The 23,500-nt window shown below is 40.0% G+C and overlaps 1 protein-coding gene across 1 annotated transcript in view; it reads right to left on the bottom strand.

The window, feature by feature from the left end:
- Positions 1-23,500, bottom strand: part of grk6 (G protein-coupled receptor kinase 6) — a 34,208-nt gene that overhangs the window by 7,528 nt on the left and 3,180 nt on the right. The window contains exons 2-12 of the mRNA XM_079486120.1: positions 22,043-22,138; positions 9,435-9,547; positions 7,728-7,805; positions 7,451-7,551; positions 6,986-7,078; positions 6,444-6,507; positions 5,082-5,222; positions 4,322-4,512; positions 3,962-3,999; positions 3,442-3,531; positions 3,145-3,353 (exon numbers count right to left, since the gene is read on the bottom strand). Coding sequence (XP_079342246.1) covers positions 3,145-3,353; positions 3,442-3,531; positions 3,962-3,999; positions 4,322-4,512; positions 5,082-5,222; positions 6,444-6,507; positions 6,986-7,078; positions 7,451-7,551; positions 7,728-7,805; positions 9,435-9,547; positions 22,043-22,138 — 1,214 coding nt within the window. The remainder of the gene's footprint in view (positions 1-3,144; positions 3,354-3,441; positions 3,532-3,961; positions 4,000-4,321; positions 4,513-5,081; positions 5,223-6,443; positions 6,508-6,985; positions 7,079-7,450; positions 7,552-7,727; positions 7,806-9,434; positions 9,548-22,042; positions 22,139-23,500) is intronic.

Genomic DNA, 23,500 nt, shown 5'->3' with positions numbered 1-23,500 from the left:
GTCGACGAGCAAACTGGAGTGAATATCCACGGGATATTATTTCCAGAATCCAATCTGATACCCCGGGGATGGCCCTCCAGGCCTTGGCCCGGGCGGCAAGGGTTTGGGTGCAAAGAGGAGGTACTCCGCCTTTTGGGGGCTTGACTCCCAAGGATAATGGAAGAGGAAGCTTGCTCTTTTTTTGACAATGTTTGTGTTTTATAAAACATTTTGCAGAATGTGGTGTGGGCGTTAGAAAAGGCCCCGCACTTACAACATTGCACATTATCAACACATTTTTGCCGGCACCCGGAACTGAACGGGGTGACCTGGCAGACATGAGAGCAGTCTTTGAAGGAGGGCCGGCTGGAGCGGGCCCTGTAGCCTTCCTCTTCCTTGCATCGGGCTCTTGACTGTTGCGTCAAGGCTGGCTTCGCATGGGTCGGCGCCGGCCGAGATCCGGGTCTCTTAGGCAGAAAGTGCCTCATGGCCTGCGAAGACTTCTGCGCTGCCGTGAAGCGTTCTGCGAAACCCTCCACCGCCGGTCCGAAGAGGCCGGTCGTGGAAATAGGAGCATCCAGGAAGGGGACCTTATCCGCATCTTTGATCTCAGTCAGCGTCAGCCATAGATGACGCTCGAGCACCACTAAACTGGCCATGGATCTGCCTATCGCCTGGGCCGTGGCCTTGGTGGCGCGTAGAGCAAGATCCGTCGCGCTCCGTAGCTCTCTGAAGAGCGCAGGGTCAGGGTCGGACTCATCCATGCCTTGGAGGAGCTTCGCCTGGTAGACCTGGAGCACTGCCATGGAGTGAAGCGCTGAAGCTGCCTGGCCTGAGGACGAGTATGCGCGTCCAGCGAGGGCCGAGGTGGTTCTGCACGGCTTTGAAGGATGAGACGCTTTAGCCCTCCATCCGATGGCGGCGGGCGGACACAGATGTGCGGCCACAGACTCATCGAGGGGGGGTAGCTTCTCATACCCTTTTTCCTATGCGCCGTCCACGGAGGTGAGCACAGAGGAGGAAGAAGGTCGAAGACGGGCCGAATAGGGGGCGCGCCACGACTTCGTGAGTTCGCCGTGAACTTCCGGGAAGAACGGTGAGTTTCTTTGACGAGGAGCCTGACGGCGCCCCGGCAAGAACCACTCGTCCAGGCGGCTGCGAGTGGGTTCCTCTGGGGGAGACCACTCTAAACCCAGCTCGTTAACCGCCTTCGTGAGGACCCGGAAGAGCTCGGAGTCCGCACTGGGGGCGTGTCCGCTGGGTTCAGGAGGGGGCGGGGTCATACAACGAGCCCGCTAACTCCTCCCCGTCTGAAGCCGCTAACGACATGGCGTCGTCATCCTCCGGTTCGTTTCCACCGAACGAGATCATGTCACAGGCGGCCGCCAGTGGACGCTGATCTGTTCGGGTGAAACAGACCGGGGAAACATCTCTCTGCGGGGAAGGCGAGGCACGGCGAGCCGGCGTGAGCTCGCGCTTCCCCGAGCGCTTTGCTCCTCTACCCCGCTGCTTCGCTCGCACAGTGTCCTGTGCGCGCAGAGGCGGGGGGGATCGAGGGGCGGAGTCACTCTCTGAAAAGAAAGCTATCCGCGAGCGCAGAGAGGAGAGACTCATACTCTCGCAGTGAGAGCATTCCGTCTCTTTGAGCGCGTCCTCTGCGTGGGAGAGACCCAGACATGAGACCGATCCTCGTGCCCGTCAGCGGCGTGTAGGAAAACCCCACACGAGCGACAGGTACGGCGCGGCATTGTAGCGCAGTGAAAACTGCACATGAATGCTGCAGGAAATTTGCTCTAACACTCTCTGAAAAGAAAGTGGGTGTGAAAATATGCTCTTTCAGCGTCGCCGGATAGCGGCAGGGAAAAGACCGTGCTGAATAGCGAGAACCGTTTGCTCGCGAAGCCGCCCACAGAATCCGCCGGAGCGAAGCCGCTGACGAATCCGCTGAAGCGAAGGCGCTGAGCAGGAGGTCGAATCCGCTGCAGGTGCTCTCTCGACGGCGAAGCAGTCAGTCTCGGGAAGCGAAGACGAGGTCGTCGCTGAAGGAGAAGAGATCTGAAGACCCTACGGCGATGTGTCTGCTTATATAGCCATAAACCCCGCCCATTTTGGCGGGTGCCATCGCCATTGGTCCGGCAGCTCCGCTACGATTGGTTTAAAGCTCTGCTTTTTTCCAACCAATCACCGTGCAGTTTCACTGCGCTTTTGAATTGCTTCAGTCATCTGAGAAAAAGGAGTTTTCCCCCATAGCGTCCTGCTACGCAGTACGAGTGAAGTATCGATAGGGAACTAGTTTTAAGACCCCACTGAACAATGTGATGTCATTGATCGCTTTTTGTGTTTAGAATTGATTCTTAACTTTATTGTGAACCGTATTAAAACTGCCTTCGTCTACAGAAGATATCATGAGAAATTAAACAGAGAAAGAATTAAAACGTTTTCTTAAAGCCACAATACGTACATTTAAAGCGCTAGATGGCGCCCTTTCGAAACAACAACAAAAGGCGAAGCTAAATGGCGTTATGTAAGAGAGTGAAATTATGGCACATGTCGTTTTCACCATCCAGAGGCGTATGGAGATCGCCAGTCATGTTCACGGATGAGGTAATGAATGAATTTTATTTTATGTCATCGTTATGAATTCAGAAACGTGGAATGTAATGCTGGATTTGCACATTCTTGTGAAAGTTTGGGATAATGTAAATACACAACTGCATGAAATATAACACACTGTGCAAGTGATCATTGGATAATTCATAACAACATTATTCCATATTGTGGCTTTAAATCGGATGTTTCTCTTGAGAAAAACCTAGGAGTCTCGCAAATGTCTCCATTTGAGTTTCAAAAGAGAGCTCAACATTGTCACAAGCTGAGCTCAGATTTGTCAAGTCTGCTGTCAAAACTCTTTTTAAAGATCTCGATATGAACCCAAACAGTTCTCATCAAATTTACACAAATCAAGATTATTTTCCATCAAGAATCTACATTCATTTTACACCTCCACACTCTCAATGTGCCGTATTTTAACAACCGTCACATTTGTTTCTATATTTATTAACATCTGAGACTAAACCGAGCTATGAAAGAGCAAGCACTCTTCCTTTGAGATTCTATACACTGCAATAAAAGTCAGGGTCATGTAAAGGGCAGTTCAGCGCTAACCATTTTACAGAGCGACTTGGCATCTTCTGAGAACTTGCTGGAATATTCTTCCTCCACCTCTTTGACCATTCGCTCCACCTCCTCGCGCTTCATTTTCTTCTTGCGTTGCTGAAAGGGCGACTGGCCCTCGATCATCTCATAGAGGAGACAGCCGAGAGCCCACCAATCTGGACTGAACGTGTAGCGGTCGTTCTTCACCACCTCAGGGGCTGATGGGACACATACAGGTTACACTGTCATCATCTTTATTACAAGCCCCTGTTCAGAGTGCAACTGAAATCAAATAAATATACATACCCATATAACCCACAGTGCCGACCCGACCTTTGATTGTCTGACCTTCGGGTACATGCACGGCCAAGCCCAGGTCTGATATACGTATGTGACCTGAAGAGAAACAGTCGTGTTACATCATGAAAGTCGTTTTTTCCATCATTTATTCTTCCTTGTGTCATTCCAAACCTGTACGACTTTCTTTTTGCAGAACGCAAAAAATATATTTTGAAGAGCACGTTCACCACACAACATTGACCCCCATTGACTTCCATTGTAAATGGAAAATATGTGTTCCACAGAAGAAAGGTTTTCAATAACACGAGGGTGAACAAATGATGACACAATTTTGATCTTTGGGTGAACTGTCCCTTTCAGAGGCTTCTGTCTGCCGTATGTACACACACTTTATACCAAAGACAACCACGTACAGTTCATGTGATGTATTACTCCCTCTAGTGGCCAATGTGAGCACTTCAGTTTAGAGACACTTAGATCAGACTTTAGTTAACTACAAACACACACATTTCACACAGTGACTTACCATGATCATCCAATAATATATTTTCTGGTTTCAAATCCCTAAAAGGAGAAAAAAGTTTGTTAAAGGGGTGAAGAATTAAGACAAGCTTTTGTTATATTAAAGGTAGTCGTATTTAAGCGAGAAAGAGCTGAAAAAGCTGTGTTACTGACACAGTTACGTGTCTAACCAAATTCACAGAAGGCTCCAACTAAGTTTACTACGCATCTGATCATAGCAGTGGGCGTTTACTTCCAAGTCTTCAATGCGGCGTTTGCCGGGTAGAAAATAGCCTATAACTGATCCATTTTGATGTTTTCGATTGTGAAAACCACGCAAACTACACAAGCAGACCTCGAACATTGTTAGAGTGAATCTTCTCACCTGTACACTATTCTCTCTCTGTGGAGATCTTCTAAACCGCAGGCGATCTCCGCAGCGTAGAAGACGGCTCTCTTCTCATCGAAACCGGCCTCTCCCATGTGATAGATGTGAAACTTCAGATCACCTCCGTTCATCAAGGTGAGCACTAAACACAGGGCGTCCTTCGTCTCGTATGCGTACGCAAGACTCACCTTGTAAAAAAGCAGAAATATGTCAAACACAAAAGAAAAAAAGATAAACGGGCCGTGTGGCAAAGTGTCTGGAGGCGAAGTCTTATTTATTAAACTTGAGGTTAGGATGAGACTTCTATGGGTCTTCGTATAATCTCAATTCCATTTTTTAAATAAAACCCTGTACAGAACCGATATATTGTGATACAGCTAACCTGCAAAGACAGAATATCGAGATATGAATTAGCACGCAAGTTGTTTTTGTCTTTACAGACATTTGTCTAGTTAGGCAGCAGACAGCAGGTCTACATATTGAGTATAGGAAGAGAGCTAGATTCATTTAACAACACACTTGTGAAGTGTCGAAATCTCATTAGAAATTCTCTGCAAGGTCACGAATGAAAACCCTTCTGAACAGGAAATGAGATGAACTGAAGCCTAATCTTGCCATTTTCGCAACCGCACAGACTTTGTGTTTTTCTTTGAAAACAGCTGCGATGCAACGGCACCGATGCAAATATAAGATGACGCTTGAGGCGGTCGATGAAACAGCTATCGCACGTCACATCAGGTGGAGTGAGGGCACTTACAACAAACCGACTGTTCACTTTCTCCAGAATCTGCTTTTCGTTCAGGGCCATGGACTCTCCTTTCCGCTTTTTAATGCGTTTCTTCTCCAGCTTTTTGCAGGCGTACATCTTCCCTGTGGCCCGGACCTGACAAGCGCAGACCTAGGGCGCAAACAACACAGAGCGGTCCATTCACGTTATATAATCCACTCTTTTACATCAACACTTCGTTTATAGTGCAGACGTTAACAACAAGTTTGTACAAACTAATACACAAAGAGATATTTCAGGGGGGATAGAGAGGCAGATTTACATTAAAGCAGGGTTTCACAGACTGGGGTTCGCGCCCCCCTGGTGGTTCCACAGGGAATAGCAGATACAGAACCAGCGCACATGAGTTGTTTCTATTACTTGAAAAAGTTTAAATAGCAAATAAAGGTTTAGAAATAACAATAGTTCTACCAATAAAACACTCGAAACGGATTAAAGCGGGATACTTTTTATGGGGTTCGGCTAATTTTTAATGAATTAAAGAAATGAAAGAGATGTATTAAACCACCAATAAATGATATTCTAGATCTTTTCTCAGAAATAACTTTATTTGTAACCAACTGTATAATGGCTGTTTTTTCCCTAGTACTCAGTAGTACTTTCCTTAGTACTCAGACAACAAGTTGTCTAAATATTGTAACAATACTGATTTATGCAAAATATATATAATATATAATATAAAACTATAAGTATAATTACTTATATTATAATCATATTTTTTCATTATTTTGAATGATTATGTGATGGATTTGTTTGGAGAAGATGGACGAAATCAAACTGTCATAATACGAATAAAATAAAATATGAAACTATAATTTAATCTCATACTGTATTTTTACATTTGATCTCAGTGTTTAAATATCGCCGCTGCCCTTCTGAAACCTTGTATTTAGTGATTTGTTTTGTTGTTGGCATAAATCCTTTTAACTTTGTAATACTTTCTATTGGTTTGATATTGCAAAACCCAGTGACAAAGTGCTTTTCAACTTTGACAAAAGTACAGTCTCTTATTCCTTTTTCTGAAAAACAGCGAATTTGGTCATCTGAGGTTTCTGAAGAACAGCGATGTAAATGCAAATATGTATTTGTGTGAGATTCACCCAAGAGGACAATGCCATGAGTTATCTGATATGCTTTTTTTATATCTTTCAGCATTGACTGTTGGCTTGCATGATAATCTGAAGGTTTATGACAGCAGAACAAAAACACGACTGTGTCCTTATAAACCTTGGTACGCACAGATATCTGTTGTTTTAGTGCCACTCGTGATTCATCACACCCTGATACGTTTCTGCTAAAAACACATCTGTGCCTATAGCGTTTCATACTCACCTCACCAAATCCACCCTTTCCCAACACTCTGTACTGACGGAATGTGTTTTTCGTGACTGGCTGTCTGTCGAGGAGAAGAAGAGAACGATAAACAAATATAATAATGGCAAAAAGAAGTATGAACCATTCTTATTGCATTACGACATACCCAAATAAACGTACTTTGCCTTTCTGAAAAAACGCTAGCGCACAAATAACAAATAACGCAGTTTAACTGAATTAAACCTGATGTCTAGGACTCAATACGTGTATATATACACAAGTGTTGGTTCTGATGGGAATAATCCAGGCCTGGCTCGGACGTTCACTAAGAGGACATTTTTACGACGGAAAGTAAATAAACAGCGAGTTCAGAGTTCGCATCTGTTTCGTATAAGCTTGTCTTCAGAAATAAATAATGCCGCTCAAAGGAATAACTCGACTCTTGGCAGTGAAGAGACATTTCTTAGCCTCATAATAATTTCCCTCGTTTAACATGGTCACATAACTACAGATAATGATCAGGTTTATATGTCATAAACGCAAAACTTTGCTATTTATACCTCTCCAGCCATTTCCACTGTAAGAAGCGACTGTAGTACATACTATCGATGCAGTCTGCAAAGGGAGCCACGCTCAGGTAGTCATGAATCAATCTGGAAAAAAGTAGAATGACACACACAAGATAAAAACACACTCAAATACAAGATATTAACAGTTGTAAATGGCATGTAGTTTCATCACTTTGAACACTTTTTTGTAAAGACCATGAAATGAAAACTGACTCAAGTGCTGTATTTGATATCTTCTATTCAAGCATATGGGATCATTTTCACATCTTTGAAATGGCCAAGCAATACGTTTTTATGATTTCTTAGAAAAGCATTAGCATATTTCTAGTCATCATTTACGTCTTTAGCACAAACGGATGCGAGTTGAATTCTTAAGATAAGGGATTTGTTGAAATCCTAATGAAATTTGAGCAAACTAATGCAATAATGAGAGTGTTTCCTGTGCAAAAGACTCACTTGGTGCACTCCATAAAGAGCTCTTTACATGCCTCCTGCTGTAAGCGCTCTGCACACTTAGTGACCATCTCCTCTGTTACCTCAGGGACATAGTCTTCTGACTACACACACACACACAAGAATACAATTTCCTTTAATACACATATATTGTACATCCAATTGAAGTTAAAACGACTATACATTTCAAATATAGCAAAACCTTTCTATAAAACTTCAATTGTGAGATGCACTAACATAAGCAGTCAGTTGGTCATGTGTGTTGAAGTGTTCACTGTACCGTTGGACTCAGGTACTTGTCTAAGAGTTCCTGGCCGCATTCCTTCCTCTTCTCATCCGGCGTTACTTCATACTCCGCCTGAAATGATGGACATTATCGCTAACATTTCTTACGTTATACAATCAGCATCATTTATATTCATCTTATTGCTTCGGTTTTGTGGTTTTGATATGACGATTTCGGCATTTCTAGATGCATTGTGGTCATTCCAGTCCGGTGTCTCTTGAATTTCAACAAAATCGAACCTCAGGAGTGACAGAAAGTCATCCAACAGAAATGTGAAAGACTGACAACACTGTGAACACTGTGATGACATCCAGGCTATTACATAAAGTTCAAACTAAATACATTTCCAAACATTACTGTTGGATTATTTCAAAGTGAACGTGAACTTGTTTTCTTTGCAGCATTTGACCCGTTTCTCCACTTTTTTGGCAAGAAAACCAAAACAAAATGTGAATGACATTCTGAATAAAGAAATAATAAGCAAGTAATTCAAATATATAAATAAAATATTATGATAAACAAGAATTGAACAACTAGAAAATCTCTAGCAAAACTACATTTGAAGGGTTCATTTGTCAATGCTGTTAACTGGGTTATTAAATGGGTTGTGTCTACATGTTTATATCGTGTTAGTTAGCTGTATTTGTGTTAATATTACTTCATCAACACAACTGCAGTTTGATTGATATTACTAGGAATGCACAGTAAAAAAAAAACATGATTTATTAATCATTATCTGTTTTTGCAAAGCGAAGCCTTTATTTATTTATGCTAATAAACAACATTTATTCAATCTCAAATGGGAATGTCAGTTACCAAACAGACCTCTTCCCCCATTGACTCCCATGGTATTTATTTTCCCTACTATGGCAGTAAATGGCAGTAAAATTTTTTCCAAATATCTTTGTTTGCGTTCAGCAGAACAGAGAAATGTACACAGGTCTAGAATAACCTGAGGGCGAGTAAATGATGACAGAAGTTTTGTTTTTTGGTGAACCATCACTTTAAAACTGCTCATGTGTTCTTAACACGTTATATTTTGCCATGTAATTCAAATAAAAGTGAAAAAAATACAACGTGAAATAAATAACGCACAGAATTGTCAAATAAAGCAGAATCAGGATCAAACCAAAGTTGTAGCCTGCATAAATAAGAGCATAAATAAGTAGTGTGCATTCCATATCTTAAACATCATGTCGCGCCAAGTTATTTACAAACATACGGGACACATGACATTGCATCTACAGCAACCACATCTTGGCGTGTACCAGAAATTCAGGCCTAACGTGCCGGTGGGCATTGGCTCTGTTGAAAGCAGAGGTGCAGATGTGACCCCAGCACCAGAGCCCAACTGCTGAAATGGGTGTACATTTGGAAACAGACAGCTGTCCGGGTAGAGAAGCCTATGATGGGGTTTTCATGAACTTTCTGCTTTCTACATGGTCGGCTTCCTTCTTAAGATGAACCGAACTGAAGAGCTCTACATACCATAGGCAGCAATTCTGTTTACAAGAGCAACACAAAGAGCTTTACCGTCTTAAAATACATGAGATCTGTCCGGCATTCACGGAGGATAGAGAATCGGACACTTGGCATGAAGCTAATGCCAGTGATTGTTGTACAATTCCCAAAAAGATCACAAATGCTGATGAAGTAAACCAGGTCTTCTCTTTAGAACGAAGTAAACATTGTATTTCTCACCACAGCATCCAAGAATCTCACACAGCGTCTCAACTCCGGCCTGGTGTCGCAGAACTGTCTGAAGAGCAAGCGTCCGATTGGCTGCCTCTCGCAAAGGCTGTTGTAGTCTTTCTCTGTGGAAACAGACCAGTAAGACACACAATGACTAAAGGCTTCTGAAAAGAAGAGTTAAACGCACACAAACACACACCATGAAAATGAGTAAATATCATTTGAGCCAATCGATAAACGCAATAAAAATCAATAGCACTTTCCTCTCTTTCCTCCTCTGTCTGTAAAGAGACCCAACCATTAGACCGCAGCCAAATGGATTACAACATCCACAAAATATTACAGACACGTCCCAGGATTGGTAAAGCTGCTACGTTTAAACCGAATCCAAATGTATGATTTGTAGATTTATTCTATGTTTGTTAAACAGTTTTTATACTGTAATAATACAAATTGCTCTAAGATAATAAAAAGTGCTATAAAAACCCCATTACTTAAGCATTGCTTGACTAATATGGGTTTGGCAATGGCTGATTTGAATGTTATATCTATACAACACTGTGGATAATGACAGAAATAAAAATCAATGTATAAACACAATGCAACTTAATAGACCGTAGAGGAAATGTTATCACTTGATAAATAATGTGACAACATGCAATTTGAATTGAATTAGAATTTTTTTATGGTTATAAAATAAATGTTAACTACTTTAACGATTCACAATCGTTTTATCAAAAATATATATTCATTAAAAGTTGTTTTCGCCGATTCCCCGGTTCCCGCCTCCTTCCTTCCTTCCTTCCTTTTATTGAACTTGTTACAAATATATATTATGTCAAATGACAAAAATAAATTGCAATTTTAAAACAATACTAATAAAATAAAACTAGGAATAATACAAAAGTCACTTATAAAAAAACTGTTCTAACTTGGATGTTTTTAAGAAATATCAGCATATCCACGTTTACAAAGTTCGCAGTAAACACAGCAGCCCCTGTGGTTCAAAACAGGTATCACGATTCATCTCGTCACATATTATAATCGCTTTTCAACCATGCGGCTCACGGTGAATCCTTACATCCCTTATGAACTATATTAAGTTATTTTTAACCTTTAAATGTATTCCTCAAACATACATATCATTGCTGTCCCTCCGAAACCCTGTGTGTCCAAAAACACTGTACTTTTTAAATGATTAAATACGGTGTTGTCACAGACTTTTTATTGGATAGATATTTTCAAAACCCAGTGACAACCATGAAGGAAAACTAGTAATAATAATAATGTTAATAAATGTTAATCACGAAATATGGAGAAACAAGGTTTCAGGAGGACACAGCAGCAGTTTAACAGAATTTTAACAAGGAACAAACCACAGGAATGACAAAGTCACCCAACAGAAATGTGAGAGACTGACAGAAAGCAAAGAAAACCAGGTTTATTTCATCGTTTTTGTATTGTGTTGTTTAAACATGACTTTGAACTTCGCTGTATTCAAGATATGCAAACATTGCATCTTTTTGTCATTGGGATCAATTCGTCCCATTTGAATATTCAGCAAACAAATGCAAATAAATAACAATATTTCCATTTAAAAATATAATTTGACTAAAGCACATCCCTAGAAACACCTCTCTGCCACGTGGCGATAAAGACACCATTTGCAGTTGTGCAACTGCTTAGACATAATGCAGAACTCTACAAAGGCTTAAGGCCTCCCTTTCCAAGAGAGCTAGTTCGAATAAAAGTTATCCAATATCAAAGAAGAAGTGAAAGAGATGATGCAAAAAGCCCTGTGTAGAGGTTTATACTAAGATCATTCAAATTGATGTTAAGAGAACGACACAAACAGTTTTCCACAGCTTTACTGTAAGGCGGCCAGCGAGACGGCTGTGACATCAACAGTGGTTCTAATCCATGTCTTTAGCCACAAACCCGACACGGTAGTTATAGTGCGTAAGAACGATCAGGTGCAAGAAAAAACATTAAAGCAAGCAGAGTGGGAACCGGTGACCAGTGGCTGAGATTTGCATCTAATGCTCAGGTATATGCAAAGAGACCGTAGGATTGATGGGAGCGTGTGGACATGCAGTAATATACAGGCAGCGTGTGGGAGGCTGGTATTGATAGCTTAACTACACAGAGAGTTTACAGCTATTTCACACAATGCAAAGACTGACTTCAAAGTGCAGATAAGCATCAGGTTTGCTGCTGTCATGCACGCTTCTAGTTAATTACTTTGCAAGAAAAATATTCATTTGTTGTCCTTTAAGTGCATGTTGAGCATTTAAAGGGGTCACCAGATTTTCTTGAGTCTTACAGTAGATGCAGATTTTCTAGTGAGAAGCTGGTGTTCACATTTGGTTCCCATTTCCCAAGGTCCCATTGTAAAGTTTGAAGCTGTAGTTCAGCTAAAAATGCAACTTCTGTCATCATTTACTCACCCTCATTTTGTTTACAATCCCTCATGACATTCGTTATTCTGTGAAAACACGAGCTGCTCTTTTCCATGGAATAAAAGTACAGTAAAAAGGAAAGGATGCCACTAAGACTCGGTCTACACTTGTGCATAGAGTTTTTGTTTTCAAAACGCTCTTCGTCCATACTAGCGTTTTCAAGTGTTTCCCAAACGCTGCCCATCCACACTATAACGTCTGAAAACGCTTCCATCCATGTACTGTGCATGAGTAAAACCTAAGTAATGTCAGCATGTGTCATTTCTGTCAAGCGTTTATTTACTTATTTTGTTGCTGCAATGTGGAGCAAAGACACCATTTTTTTTTAAAAAGACGTACAATGAGGTAACTTAGAGGTGCTGAAAGTGAAACTTCACTCGCGTTCCGCTGCCAAAAAATAACTGCGAGTAATCAAATTTTCTCTCTCCTAAAATGTAATCTAAAGTATGCATGAACTGACATTAATGCTATCAAACAGGGGAGCAGCCGAAACATATGCACCACATGACCAAAAATGCATCTGTTTTTAAACACCTCCGTGTTCCTCATCCACACTACGACACAAAAGTTTTAAATTAAGTTTGCTGTAAAGAGGGGCGGCAATCATATGAACCGCTGCCTCTTATGTGAAGGTGACGTTAAATTCGACGACACACCCGCATCCATCATGTTAATGAAGCAATGAATGATCGATATGCTATACAATAATAGTAGTAACAATAACATTCATGTTAATGAGTTATCAGTGCTTGGGGCAATATGAAGGAACAGCTTTAGGGAATCGATATTGAATCGACCACATTAGTGTGGATAGAGTCTTACATTACTGCTCACTTAAAGTCAGAATGCCTGATTCTGTTCAGAATCATGCAGGTTGGAAATCTGAAGTAAAGTGGTCAAATATTTTTGTGTATGTATATGTCATCTGTGAAAGGTGCAGGCCCAAAAAACTTTCCACCAATAAAAAGATTCTGGCCGAACGTTTTGACGATAGCCGTTGGTTGAGACTGATCCTGTTGACATATTCATCCAACGTAATTTGCATCCCACTGCGCACCCAGTTCACGCAGACATCATATTTCATCAGCACGCTCATATCCGCTGTCTCAATATAGAGAAAATGGCGGAGAAAAACCGGACTTGCCGGGGGAACCTAGTAAATATAAAAAACAAAAGACATTATTTGAAAAAGCAGTAAAAAACCGTCTGGACCGTGAAAGAGTAAAGACTCTAACATTAGTGCAGCTTTCACACGATGGAGACAGCTCCGGGAGGAAAAGGATATGAACGACGATACCATGGTTGCTCTGTTTCTTTTGGACAGGTATGTACATGCTTCGATAAGTATGTATTGGTGTTTTGGAGGAGGCGTGGCACGCATGGAGGTCGGGATCATGATTTCAGTGCTAGCAGGCTAAAGTTAGCACCTTAAGACATCATGCATTCTGCCTTTAACCCCCCCAGCCTTTTTTAATAACGTTTTCACAAAACTTTTATTGCCCTTAGAATATTTTCTTCGAAGAATATATAAACATACAATGCAGCAAATGTGCAAACAGAGCCTCTGCTTTTATTTTATATTCAGTTGTTATTTTTAAGCTCTACCAGAATGTAGGTAGGTTTCATCAAAAACACAACACTGTGAGCAAAAAAATCGTGTTCTTGTCAGATCCAGAATGATGATCAAATAGAAAGCATTTACTTGTTTTTGGATCTGTAGATGCTGTACTCTTTCAGAAGACGTATAACTACACCACTGAATAATAAAGAAAAAGCAGCCAAGCAAAAATGCATCTCAGGATGAGACCTTAGGCGGTGTTCAGACAGTGTTGACAAAGGCACTTTTCTGGCAGCGTTTGGTTACAAATGGCAGCTGAACGCCATGACATGCACGAAGACGGACCAGAGAAACAGATAACAGAAGGCAAAGTGACGGAAGTCTATTTGAATTATAAACAGAGAGCGCCTTTGCAATAACTTATGACATATTTAAAAACTACAATACCAATTTCTCGCTAGAAATGCAATCAGAAGTTGTTGAAAGTGAAAATTAAACTTGCATTCATACAAAACTATGCTCCAACGTTGTTTTTTCGAGCTTGAGCCTTCCCGACCAATCGCGTTCCTCGCATGTTGTTATAGAAACGACAGGTCTCTGTCATTGGTTAGCTGTGAAAAAGGAGCTTAAAGTAGGCCGTTAAGAAAAGGCCGACCGCGCTTGTGTTTAAAAAAGCGATTACAATGTAAAACAGACGCTAACAGCTTCAAAAAAAGTCAAGTCTGAACACAGCTTTAAGCTGCTGGGGGGGATGGCGAATTACTAAAGAATAAGTCTACTTTTGAACTATAGTGCATATTTCTATTGATTTATTTTTGAATTTTTCACATGAATATGCTGTTCAGCATGGCACACACTTTTTGCTGGTGTGAAAGTCAATCACACTGATTCATATGTCATCAGAAGGCAGGTTATCATAACAACTCTTGTTCTGTGGTTTACATCAACAGCTTCCTGACCGACTACTCAGAGTTTCTGTAATGGGTCTTAAACCCTCTCAGCTGTTGCCTGAGGGAAAAGGAAGAAAGATTATAGATATGTTGTGAATAATTGATCGTCAAACAGGCCCGCTTGGTCTTTTGTTTCCTCACTCCTCGCATGGGGTGGTCTTCACACACGAAACGCTATAAAAGCCTAAAACCCAAGGCTTGATGTCCGGAGGATTTCATGAAAGTAATGAAATTAGCATTAACACAGTTTCATTAATGCAGTCACGAGGATTCTCGGAGCGATCTGAACATTAAGTGATTTGACTTCACAAGAGCATCTTCCTCTGTGTCACACTGTTACGCTCAGTAATCTCACCCTTAGACACCAACCGTCTGTTCACTTTTCATCCGATGCATACGGTACACAAAACTGGAAAAGATCTTGCCAGTTTAATGAGCACTAACCTGATTGGCTGTTCAGATTAGAAGAATTTACAATTTCTGCAAGGAAAGGAATGGTTTTTAACGTACTGTTTTGTAAACATCCTTTTTCGGGTTTTGGTTTGATAACCCCGCCTCCCAACATATAAAAAAAAGTATCACTTGCGAGACAGCTCTTCCTGTCTAGGTGGGCTGTACTTGACCTGTTTTAGCTGCAAAATGCACCACGGCTGCAAACAAAATAGGGCTTAAATGAGTTTGAACAACTGACATCTTTGCTCTTTCTTCAAATATTTTATTCAAGGGACATCAAGTGTTTAGTCTGCACGTTACATTGCAAATCGAATAAATATAAAATGGAGGATGCACTATTAATAAGGGATAAAACTCCAGTCAAAATTTGGCTTTTTGGTAAATAAGATAAAAACCTGTAAAAACTTTTCCGTTAAAAGTTCGTGTTTTGTAGTCTCATACTGAAGGTCTGGGAACAATTGCCGCTTTGAATGGCCAAGAACTGCCCAAGAAGCCGCATGACTGACCGGTAAAGCAACCAATCAAGTTACGAAAATAACGGACTTAGTAACTTTAGTAATGAAGAGCATGGAACACGATTATTCGCGTTTGGTGTGAACCCAGCATAAGCGTAAAGACGAGTATAGATGCGAACTCGTGGCAGGCGGTGCGAATGTCGCGGAGTGTATACATCTATTCTTCTGTGAAGGTTGAATATATCGGTCATAACGCGTCACTCAGAAAATAACGCGAAACATGATTCAAATATCATTAAGTTTCTTGGACAGACCGATCAGATCCCTTTATTAGACGTCAATTAATCATTATAAGTGGCAGGAATTACTTTAACGTATTGATTGCTGCAGCGTTTTCGACTTTCAAAGATGTGGCGTCTCAGGACATGCATTTCTTAAAGCACATTGTCTATCCACTTGTTTGAAATGTGACGACAGGCCAGGTAAAGATGATTGGCAGACCGCATATGGCCCGCAGGCCGCCAGTTGACTAGCCCTGTCTTAAAGCTACAGCAGCAAAAACAGCCTGTATACGGGTTACACCAACTTTATATATACGTATATTTTTTTTTAAGTTTTTGTTCAAGAGGTAAAATATTGTACAACACACTCCTCTGATTCCTTTAAATGAAAAGGCTCCAAGGTGGTGTTGGTTAAAAAAAGGTCAGTATCATCCTTAAAAAGTCTGATATTAGACTTTCATTTGTTATTGTTGAGCCTGTGAGGGTAATTCTCTGATAACTAAGTCAAATATATGGCAAGAAAAATATACAGTCAATGTCATAGACCTGAACCGAAGCCTCATTAACCATTGAAGCCATATAGACTTAAGCTTACTGAAGCCTAACATGGAAACCATGACACTATAATCACAATAGAGAACACATGGTTGGCATGAATGCACGTTGCACGGCCAAAGGTTTGTTTTTGTCAGAAGCGCAAAATCAGTTTGCCTTCCTGTATCGTCTGTCATACAGGAAGGCTAAAACATTTTTTAAGTTGTTTGGATAAAACGCTGCTTTTGGGCATGTTGTTATTTGCAACAGAGGCTGTTTTTCTGTTCCTTGTATTTCATCACGGAAGTCAAGGTCTTCCTGAGCTGCCAGCTCGAAAGTCTGTCCTTAAAACAGAGACAAACAGCCATTCATGTACAATAAAAAAGCACAGATTTTAATTTCTTACTGACTTCAAATCCGTTTAGGGAAGTCGGGGGAACTAAGCAGCCATGTTTTCAACACCTCCCATGCAAGTATAAAGTCATATCTACTTAAAAGAGGGAAAACCGATCACAAATCACGATTAAATAACATATTTCCAGCCAACAATAAAACCAGACATCAACGGGACCATAACTTCCGTTTCTAAAAGGGATATTTCACAGCCGTGTTCGTCACCGGAACTTATGACACGTCTGCAATATTTGCGTAATTTTTCTGGTACATTGCAGTGGTTTTTATAAATTATATATTTTTTTCATCTGCCCTTTCTGTTTATTGAAATAAAAATATCAACATTCTTTGAAAAATTTAAAACGCAATCAAATGAAACATGTTTAAGGCACTAATATTATTAATTGAAAATAAATAAAAGCAACAAAAATGGATTCTGAAATGCTTAAGCTTCAAAATAATTCTAAACAGTAGTAATATAGTACCAGTCGTTTCTAAATAAATATGTGTTATCACAAGTCAAAGAATTAGTGAGTGATTCAAAAAGACTCTTGCTTCATTCTTGAATAAATCATCAGTTTTGAGCGAATGACTCAGTAAACAAATTACGGTACTGTCACCTACTAGGCATTTGAATTTCACATTTAAAAGTAAACCTAACATTTAATCAAATATTCCAAATATAATTTCAGATATTGCACGTACAATTTTCCACGTGAAACCTGATGAAGTATACTTGGTAAATATTAAAGTACACTAGAATGTTTACCACAGTTTTCCAGTTACTAAAGTTAATACTACAAAATAAAGAACTGTAGTGCACATTCAATAATTGAAGTAAGACTTTATTACAGTACACTACCATTCACTATAGAGAATATAAAGGTGTTCAAACCTGAGAATGTTTTCATATATATCTATGGTTCATTTTGTAGGTTTAAACAAAGTTTTTTCCTGCACAGAGATATTGGAGGCGGCCACCTCTGTAAAATTCCGGTAAGGATTGACTGTCACCAAAATGATGTTTAAAAATAAAACACTGTCAATGGACTGTAATTTATAACTGCATTGGCATCCCCACAAAGGAAGCGCAGTTAAGCAAAGTTAACACAGTGAAAATTCTACGCGAATTTATGACTTTAACGTTAATGTTTACACTGTCTGGATCATCCCCCATCTCTCATCAAGTGCGTTATGCATCGTTCACCATGTAGGACGTAATAAATGTGCAAACAAGTGGCTGATATGATACGTCGCTTCAGTAAATCTGATAGTGAAGGGGGCGGGACTTTTCCGATTCTAAAGCAGATTTGATTGGAATTATATCCACTTATATCTTCTAATCTAAATGTGAATTTTTCAAGGGATTAGGTGCATATCACTTAACTGACGTCCTTAATAGTGCTGGGCAAACGTTTTTTTAAATGCGTTAGATTCAAAATCGATTCTCAAAAGCTGTAAATCGATATTTCTTTCATATTTCCGCAAGCACTGAACATTCATTAACGTGAAAGTTATTGCTACCTCCATCCACTACATGTCACACTTTTTCTTTTAAAACGGGTGGATGTTACAACAGGGAGCGTATCGTTCATTCATTGCTTCATTAACATGGCGGATGCGGCCGAATTTAACATCACCTTCACATAAAAGGCAACGGCTCATATGATTACAACTTTGTGAAATTTTGTTATTCTGTATCTTTAATGTAAAAAAACCTGATCCTGTTTGATCAAGGTATGCGACTGTTCTGTTTCAATATACTTAAGTATATCGTGACAATTCTTCTCCACACCACTGGTCAGACAAACAGATGGCAAATTCAAGCCATTGGTGCTATGTTGGGTTTATAGTGATGCTCAAACAAATGTTATTTCAGCACAGTGTTTACACTCTGTACGGACATCAATCTATCAATGACTTACTAACAGCTCCCTCTGAACATAACACTTCATATTAGTTCATACAGTAATAGTACCATCCATGTTGTTCATTGGGTTGTTTAATTTTTGGCTATGAATGGTCATTATACACTTTTGTCAAACACTTTGAGGCACATTATCAAACTGCAAGACAAAGTAGATCTATTCAGAGACAGACTTGTCCGTGAGGAACACTTTATATAATACTGCTGTTCGAGTGGAGAAAAATCGAACCCACTGATGTTCAGCCTCCCTAGAAGCAAAGCTGGGACGAGATGTGACGTCTTCGCGATGCATAACCATGAAGAGACGTATTATCACATAAAGACATTAAATGAAAGAGAAACGCCAGAGGAGGGTTTAAAATAACCAGAGATGCCCAAAGGCCGTTGTCTCGAGTTCCTCCGGATGTCCATATTAGCACTTTCAATGTTTATATTGTTCGGGCCTCCGTTTGCTTATTCCAGACACCTAAGGCGAAGGACCCAGTGTGATTCTCACAACACTTGAGAATGAGTTAAAAGCAAGTTCTCACAACAACAGTGTGAGACCACCAGAACGGCTCCAGAACACACAGGGTACAAAAGCCGAGATGCTTGTTGACTTTTCAACAGTAAGCTAAAAGCATGCGGAAAGGCCTGAGACGGAACAAAGCGAACGAGACACGTGCGTTACGGGGTGTGCTAACTCTTCTCTCTGCTCATGTGCACACGCACAAACACAACCAAATGTTTCACTTCCTGTCTGATGCACATTGACTACGTTTGCTCTTTGAGGTTTGGATAAATAAAGCAGATTCACAAGCAACGTTGAACAACCGAAAATGACTACAACCATTTTACCTTGATCTCGTTCTAGGTTCACCAATGAGCCTCTGTTATGTTAGGTATCAGGCTAATGTGATGGGATGATGGGAAACAAAGGAAGCTTTTCTTCAACATCGCATAGAGAAGACTAATGTGTGGCCGTAAACGATTCCTATCTAAACCACATCCCTTTCTATGACTGATAACATGAGGATCAATTAGACTGCAGCTCACAGGACCTTATATGATTCGATTTAAATTAATAGGGACTTTTGATGTCCCTAACAAACCCACAACCCTCAGTATTAAACTGTTATGAACATATGCGATTATGGCTTGACAGGTGACCTTCGACCTGGTGGATTATGTAAAAATACCATAGCTTTTTATTAAAGGAGAGACCTGAACCATTCCAAGTGACCGGAAAACCATCGGCATGTGGAAGCGGGGCTCTTTTCTTTACAGAGGTCAATAAACAACCGCCCTAGAAATGCCCTAGTAACCATAATGGCAGCTCTGTGTTCATCAAACATAATAAAAACGTTTCCCAGAGGATGGGATAATTATATATATATAAAGCGATGTCAAATCGATTCCCAAATAAATGTTTATGTTTTTATACAGTTTGTGTGTACCATGTATACTGTATATAACACACACACATTCTTGTGTATAACAAATATTTACATAAATATACATAAACTTACATTGAAATAAAATATACATTATGTACGAATTTTACGAATATTATATAAATATTATATATGTACGAATATTATATAAACACAAACATTTATTACACATACACATATTTTCTTTTTTTTATAGCTGTAACTGTGCGATAAATTAACAATATGGATAAATTGAAAATCGGACAATTACTGAAGTGGTTCCCGTGGTGATACTGGTGGAATATCGCATGGCTGGTATTGCACAAAATCAGCTAGGAAGTAAAGAGTGATCGTGTAACACCTCAAGACTCTTTCACAACCGTTCTGCAAAAAAATCTCTCTACTCGCTCATATCACAAACACCAAAGTGACATATTATCAATATCATGACTTGATCAATCATAACAGTATTTGTTTATTTTCATCTCTAACCTTGATTTCGATTTTTAGAATCGCCTGACCGAGCTGGGGGCGGGTGAGCGTGCACATTGCAACAGCGGATTTGGTAAGATCAACTATGTGATTTCTAAAGGAAACTGATTCAGCAAGTTCTTCTCTCACACGAATCGAAATCCACATTGTTAATAAATGAATCATCTCGATGCATTCGCAAAAAATGATCTTGGTTTAACGTTCTCCTTTAAAATCGCATGCTTTTTGCAACTTTTCTTATTCCTCAGAAGGCTAGTCAAACTAAATCGAAAAATATGCCAGTCAACTTCCTCTTTCTTGCCCCAGCCACAATTTCCTCTCTGTTAGAAAACAGCAGTACTCTCACCCTGTGCTGCTTTGTTGCTGACAGAGACATATAGATCCAACCTTCATTCTCATGCCATCTTTATTCATCATAACAAGTCTGAAATGATATATAAACAGTGTAACTCCTACACCGATTGCAATAATGTACTGCTGATAACTCCCGACTGACAAAACAGTGACTGCGTTTACATGCGCACCAACAATGCGATTTTTCCCAATAATCAGAGTAAAGACTTAATAACAGTAACATGTTTGCGTGACATGAGAACACCTCTTTGCTCCCGTTTACATGAATGTTATATTAGTCTGATTATTTGCTATAATACACAGCACAAACCATGATCTTAGATAAAGTAGGTGTGTGTTACTGGCTACAGTTTTAATACATTCGCATCAAATGCAAAGCACCGTTATGTGGACGTATTTTATGGTTTGTCGGAGCCGTGATGCATATAGACCACAATGTATCTTTATGATAATAAGGAGTAGAGACTGCTGATAGCGAGTTGTCTTTACGGTAAAACTTCAGACTGTCATGTTTGTTTGCCATGAATTTGTCCTTGATGTGCCTGACAGAAGCACATGCGCACCTTGGTCAGAGCAGCATAAATGTGATTAAGGTGTTAACATGCCTTCTTATTGCAATTAAAACCGGAGTACACCACATATGTGCTTCGATTATGCTGCGATGATGAGTTTAATTACACATTATGAGGGTGCATGTAAACGTAGTCAATGAATCATATCCTGTTCCAAAAAAATGCACCTAAATATGCAAATAACTGCATTTGCAAGTGATGTCACAAGTATTTCCCTGGATAAAATAATCACTGGGCCAATTGTAAGGCTCCAAATCATCCGGGGCGCTTTTAAGCAGCTCAAAATGGCAGGCGCTGGACGACAACGCCGGTAGCGTTCAGCGGGGTGCGTTGGATACTATGATACGTTGTGCGTGAAAAATACGCTGAGTGAGCGCAGGCGCTAAGCCTGCGGAAACTAACGCCAGCCGCTGACGAAACCTGGCGTTTCAGTTGGAATCAATTGAGAAAACAAGCCGTACGCCGAAGGAAAAGCCTCTGTTTACACAGCCCCTAAGTCTCTGAGATCTTATAATCTCTTATAATCCTTTGATAATACTTTGATAATATAATCCCTTGATAATACTCAAGGATCAATTTCAACACAAGTAAAAGGACGCTAAAAAGTAACTGCACATCTCTTCTGAAGCCTCACAATTTGAACCATCAGATACTTTATGCCAAATGTGAACATTTTTAAACTTACAGTACAACTTGAATAATATATCAGTATTGAATACACAGTGAAGCAAACCTTAAGTTTTACGTTGTGATATGTGATGCAAGCGTGAGGTGTACCTAGGGTTTGACGTAACTCCTCGCAAAGGCTAATATGAGGGAACTGAAGCATCTGTTTCCATTTCTTGCTCTTGCCTTTCCTGTTCCCACCACCTCCTGTGAAGAAACCAAAGATCATATTAGAGGCAGAAAAAGAGTTTCCCTACAGGCCCTGAAATTCTATTAGACTAGCATCCTAACACAGGTGAGCTTTTGAGGACAAATCGTAAGATTAAATGAACATGTTCATATTGTCCTTCATGTGCTGTACTTTAAAGAGGCCTAGCTTCATGTAAAAGTCAGCATCAGAAACAATATGAAACCCAGTGACGTGTATTTTTAGATCACAAACACAAACATTCCACATTATCACCAGGGCTGCACAAGAGCAATATGTGATATGCAATATGATAATTATTTCTGTTAGTGAGTATTGCATATCGCCAAACAAAAACATAGGAATTCACAGGGGCCAGATTACTGTTGACTATAGCCTAAGGCCTGAATCACATTTCGCATATTTGTTATTTTAAACTTAGACGCGAGGCCGGCGTGCGCAAATAGGGCTCGCGTAATGTGAATCGCCCCTATGTAAGTATGAAGGGTATTTGCGATATTTAGACATATATGTTGCAGCCCTACTTTTTATGCAAAACAAATATTCTTGTTTGGTTTAAATTATGAAACAATTAAAGCGATATTTCGGAGGCAAAACAACATTTAATTTCCCCATATTTTACTCACCTTCAAGGCATCTTGACTGAATATGACTTTCTTCTAGAAGAATGCTGCAGTTGCAGTTATAGTACCACGTTTCATATTTCTTCCAAGCGGTAGAATGGGGGGAACATTTCTTGAAGCTCCAAAAAGTGCATCAATCAATCAACCTATTAATAGTGCTCTCAAAATGGATATTTCTTTTAAGCAAACGCATCGATTCGCTTCAGAAGACCTTTGTTAAGACCACAGAGCCGTGTTGAGCAATTCTTTGAAGGATGGATGCACTTTTTGGAGCTTCAAAATACTGCCCCCCATTCTACCGCTTGGAAGAAAAATGACACATGGTATTATAACTCCGACTGCATTATTCTTCAAGAAGAAAGTCATATTCAATGAGGATACCGTGAAGGTCAATAAAACATAGGGAAATTTAGTTTTGCCTCTGAAATATCCCTTTAAGAACTGCTCAAACTTTCTTGTTGATGCACATATAGTGGGATTACGCAACACTTTTTCTTAGATCTGAAGTGAGGGTGAACACAACCAGTATGCAAATTTTTTCGATTACAGACTACACAGATTTTAAAAGGCGTGCTTTAATTGAATGTGTCTGTATTCAATGGTTACTTTGTTAAGTCATGCACATGCAATTATGTACAACATTTACCTAAAAAGCCTTTACGTAATGTAAATTTTTAAATGTTACACATTTGAATCCACACACAACATAAAACACATCTAATTCTTTTGGAACATTCC

The sequence above is a fragment of the Barbatula barbatula genome, assembly GCF_947034865.1.
Source record: "Barbatula barbatula genome assembly, chromosome: 22".
NCBI classification, from domain to species: Eukaryota; Metazoa; Chordata; class Actinopteri; order Cypriniformes; family Nemacheilidae; genus Barbatula; species Barbatula barbatula.
This window is presented reverse-complemented; position numbering and strand designations above follow the sequence as displayed.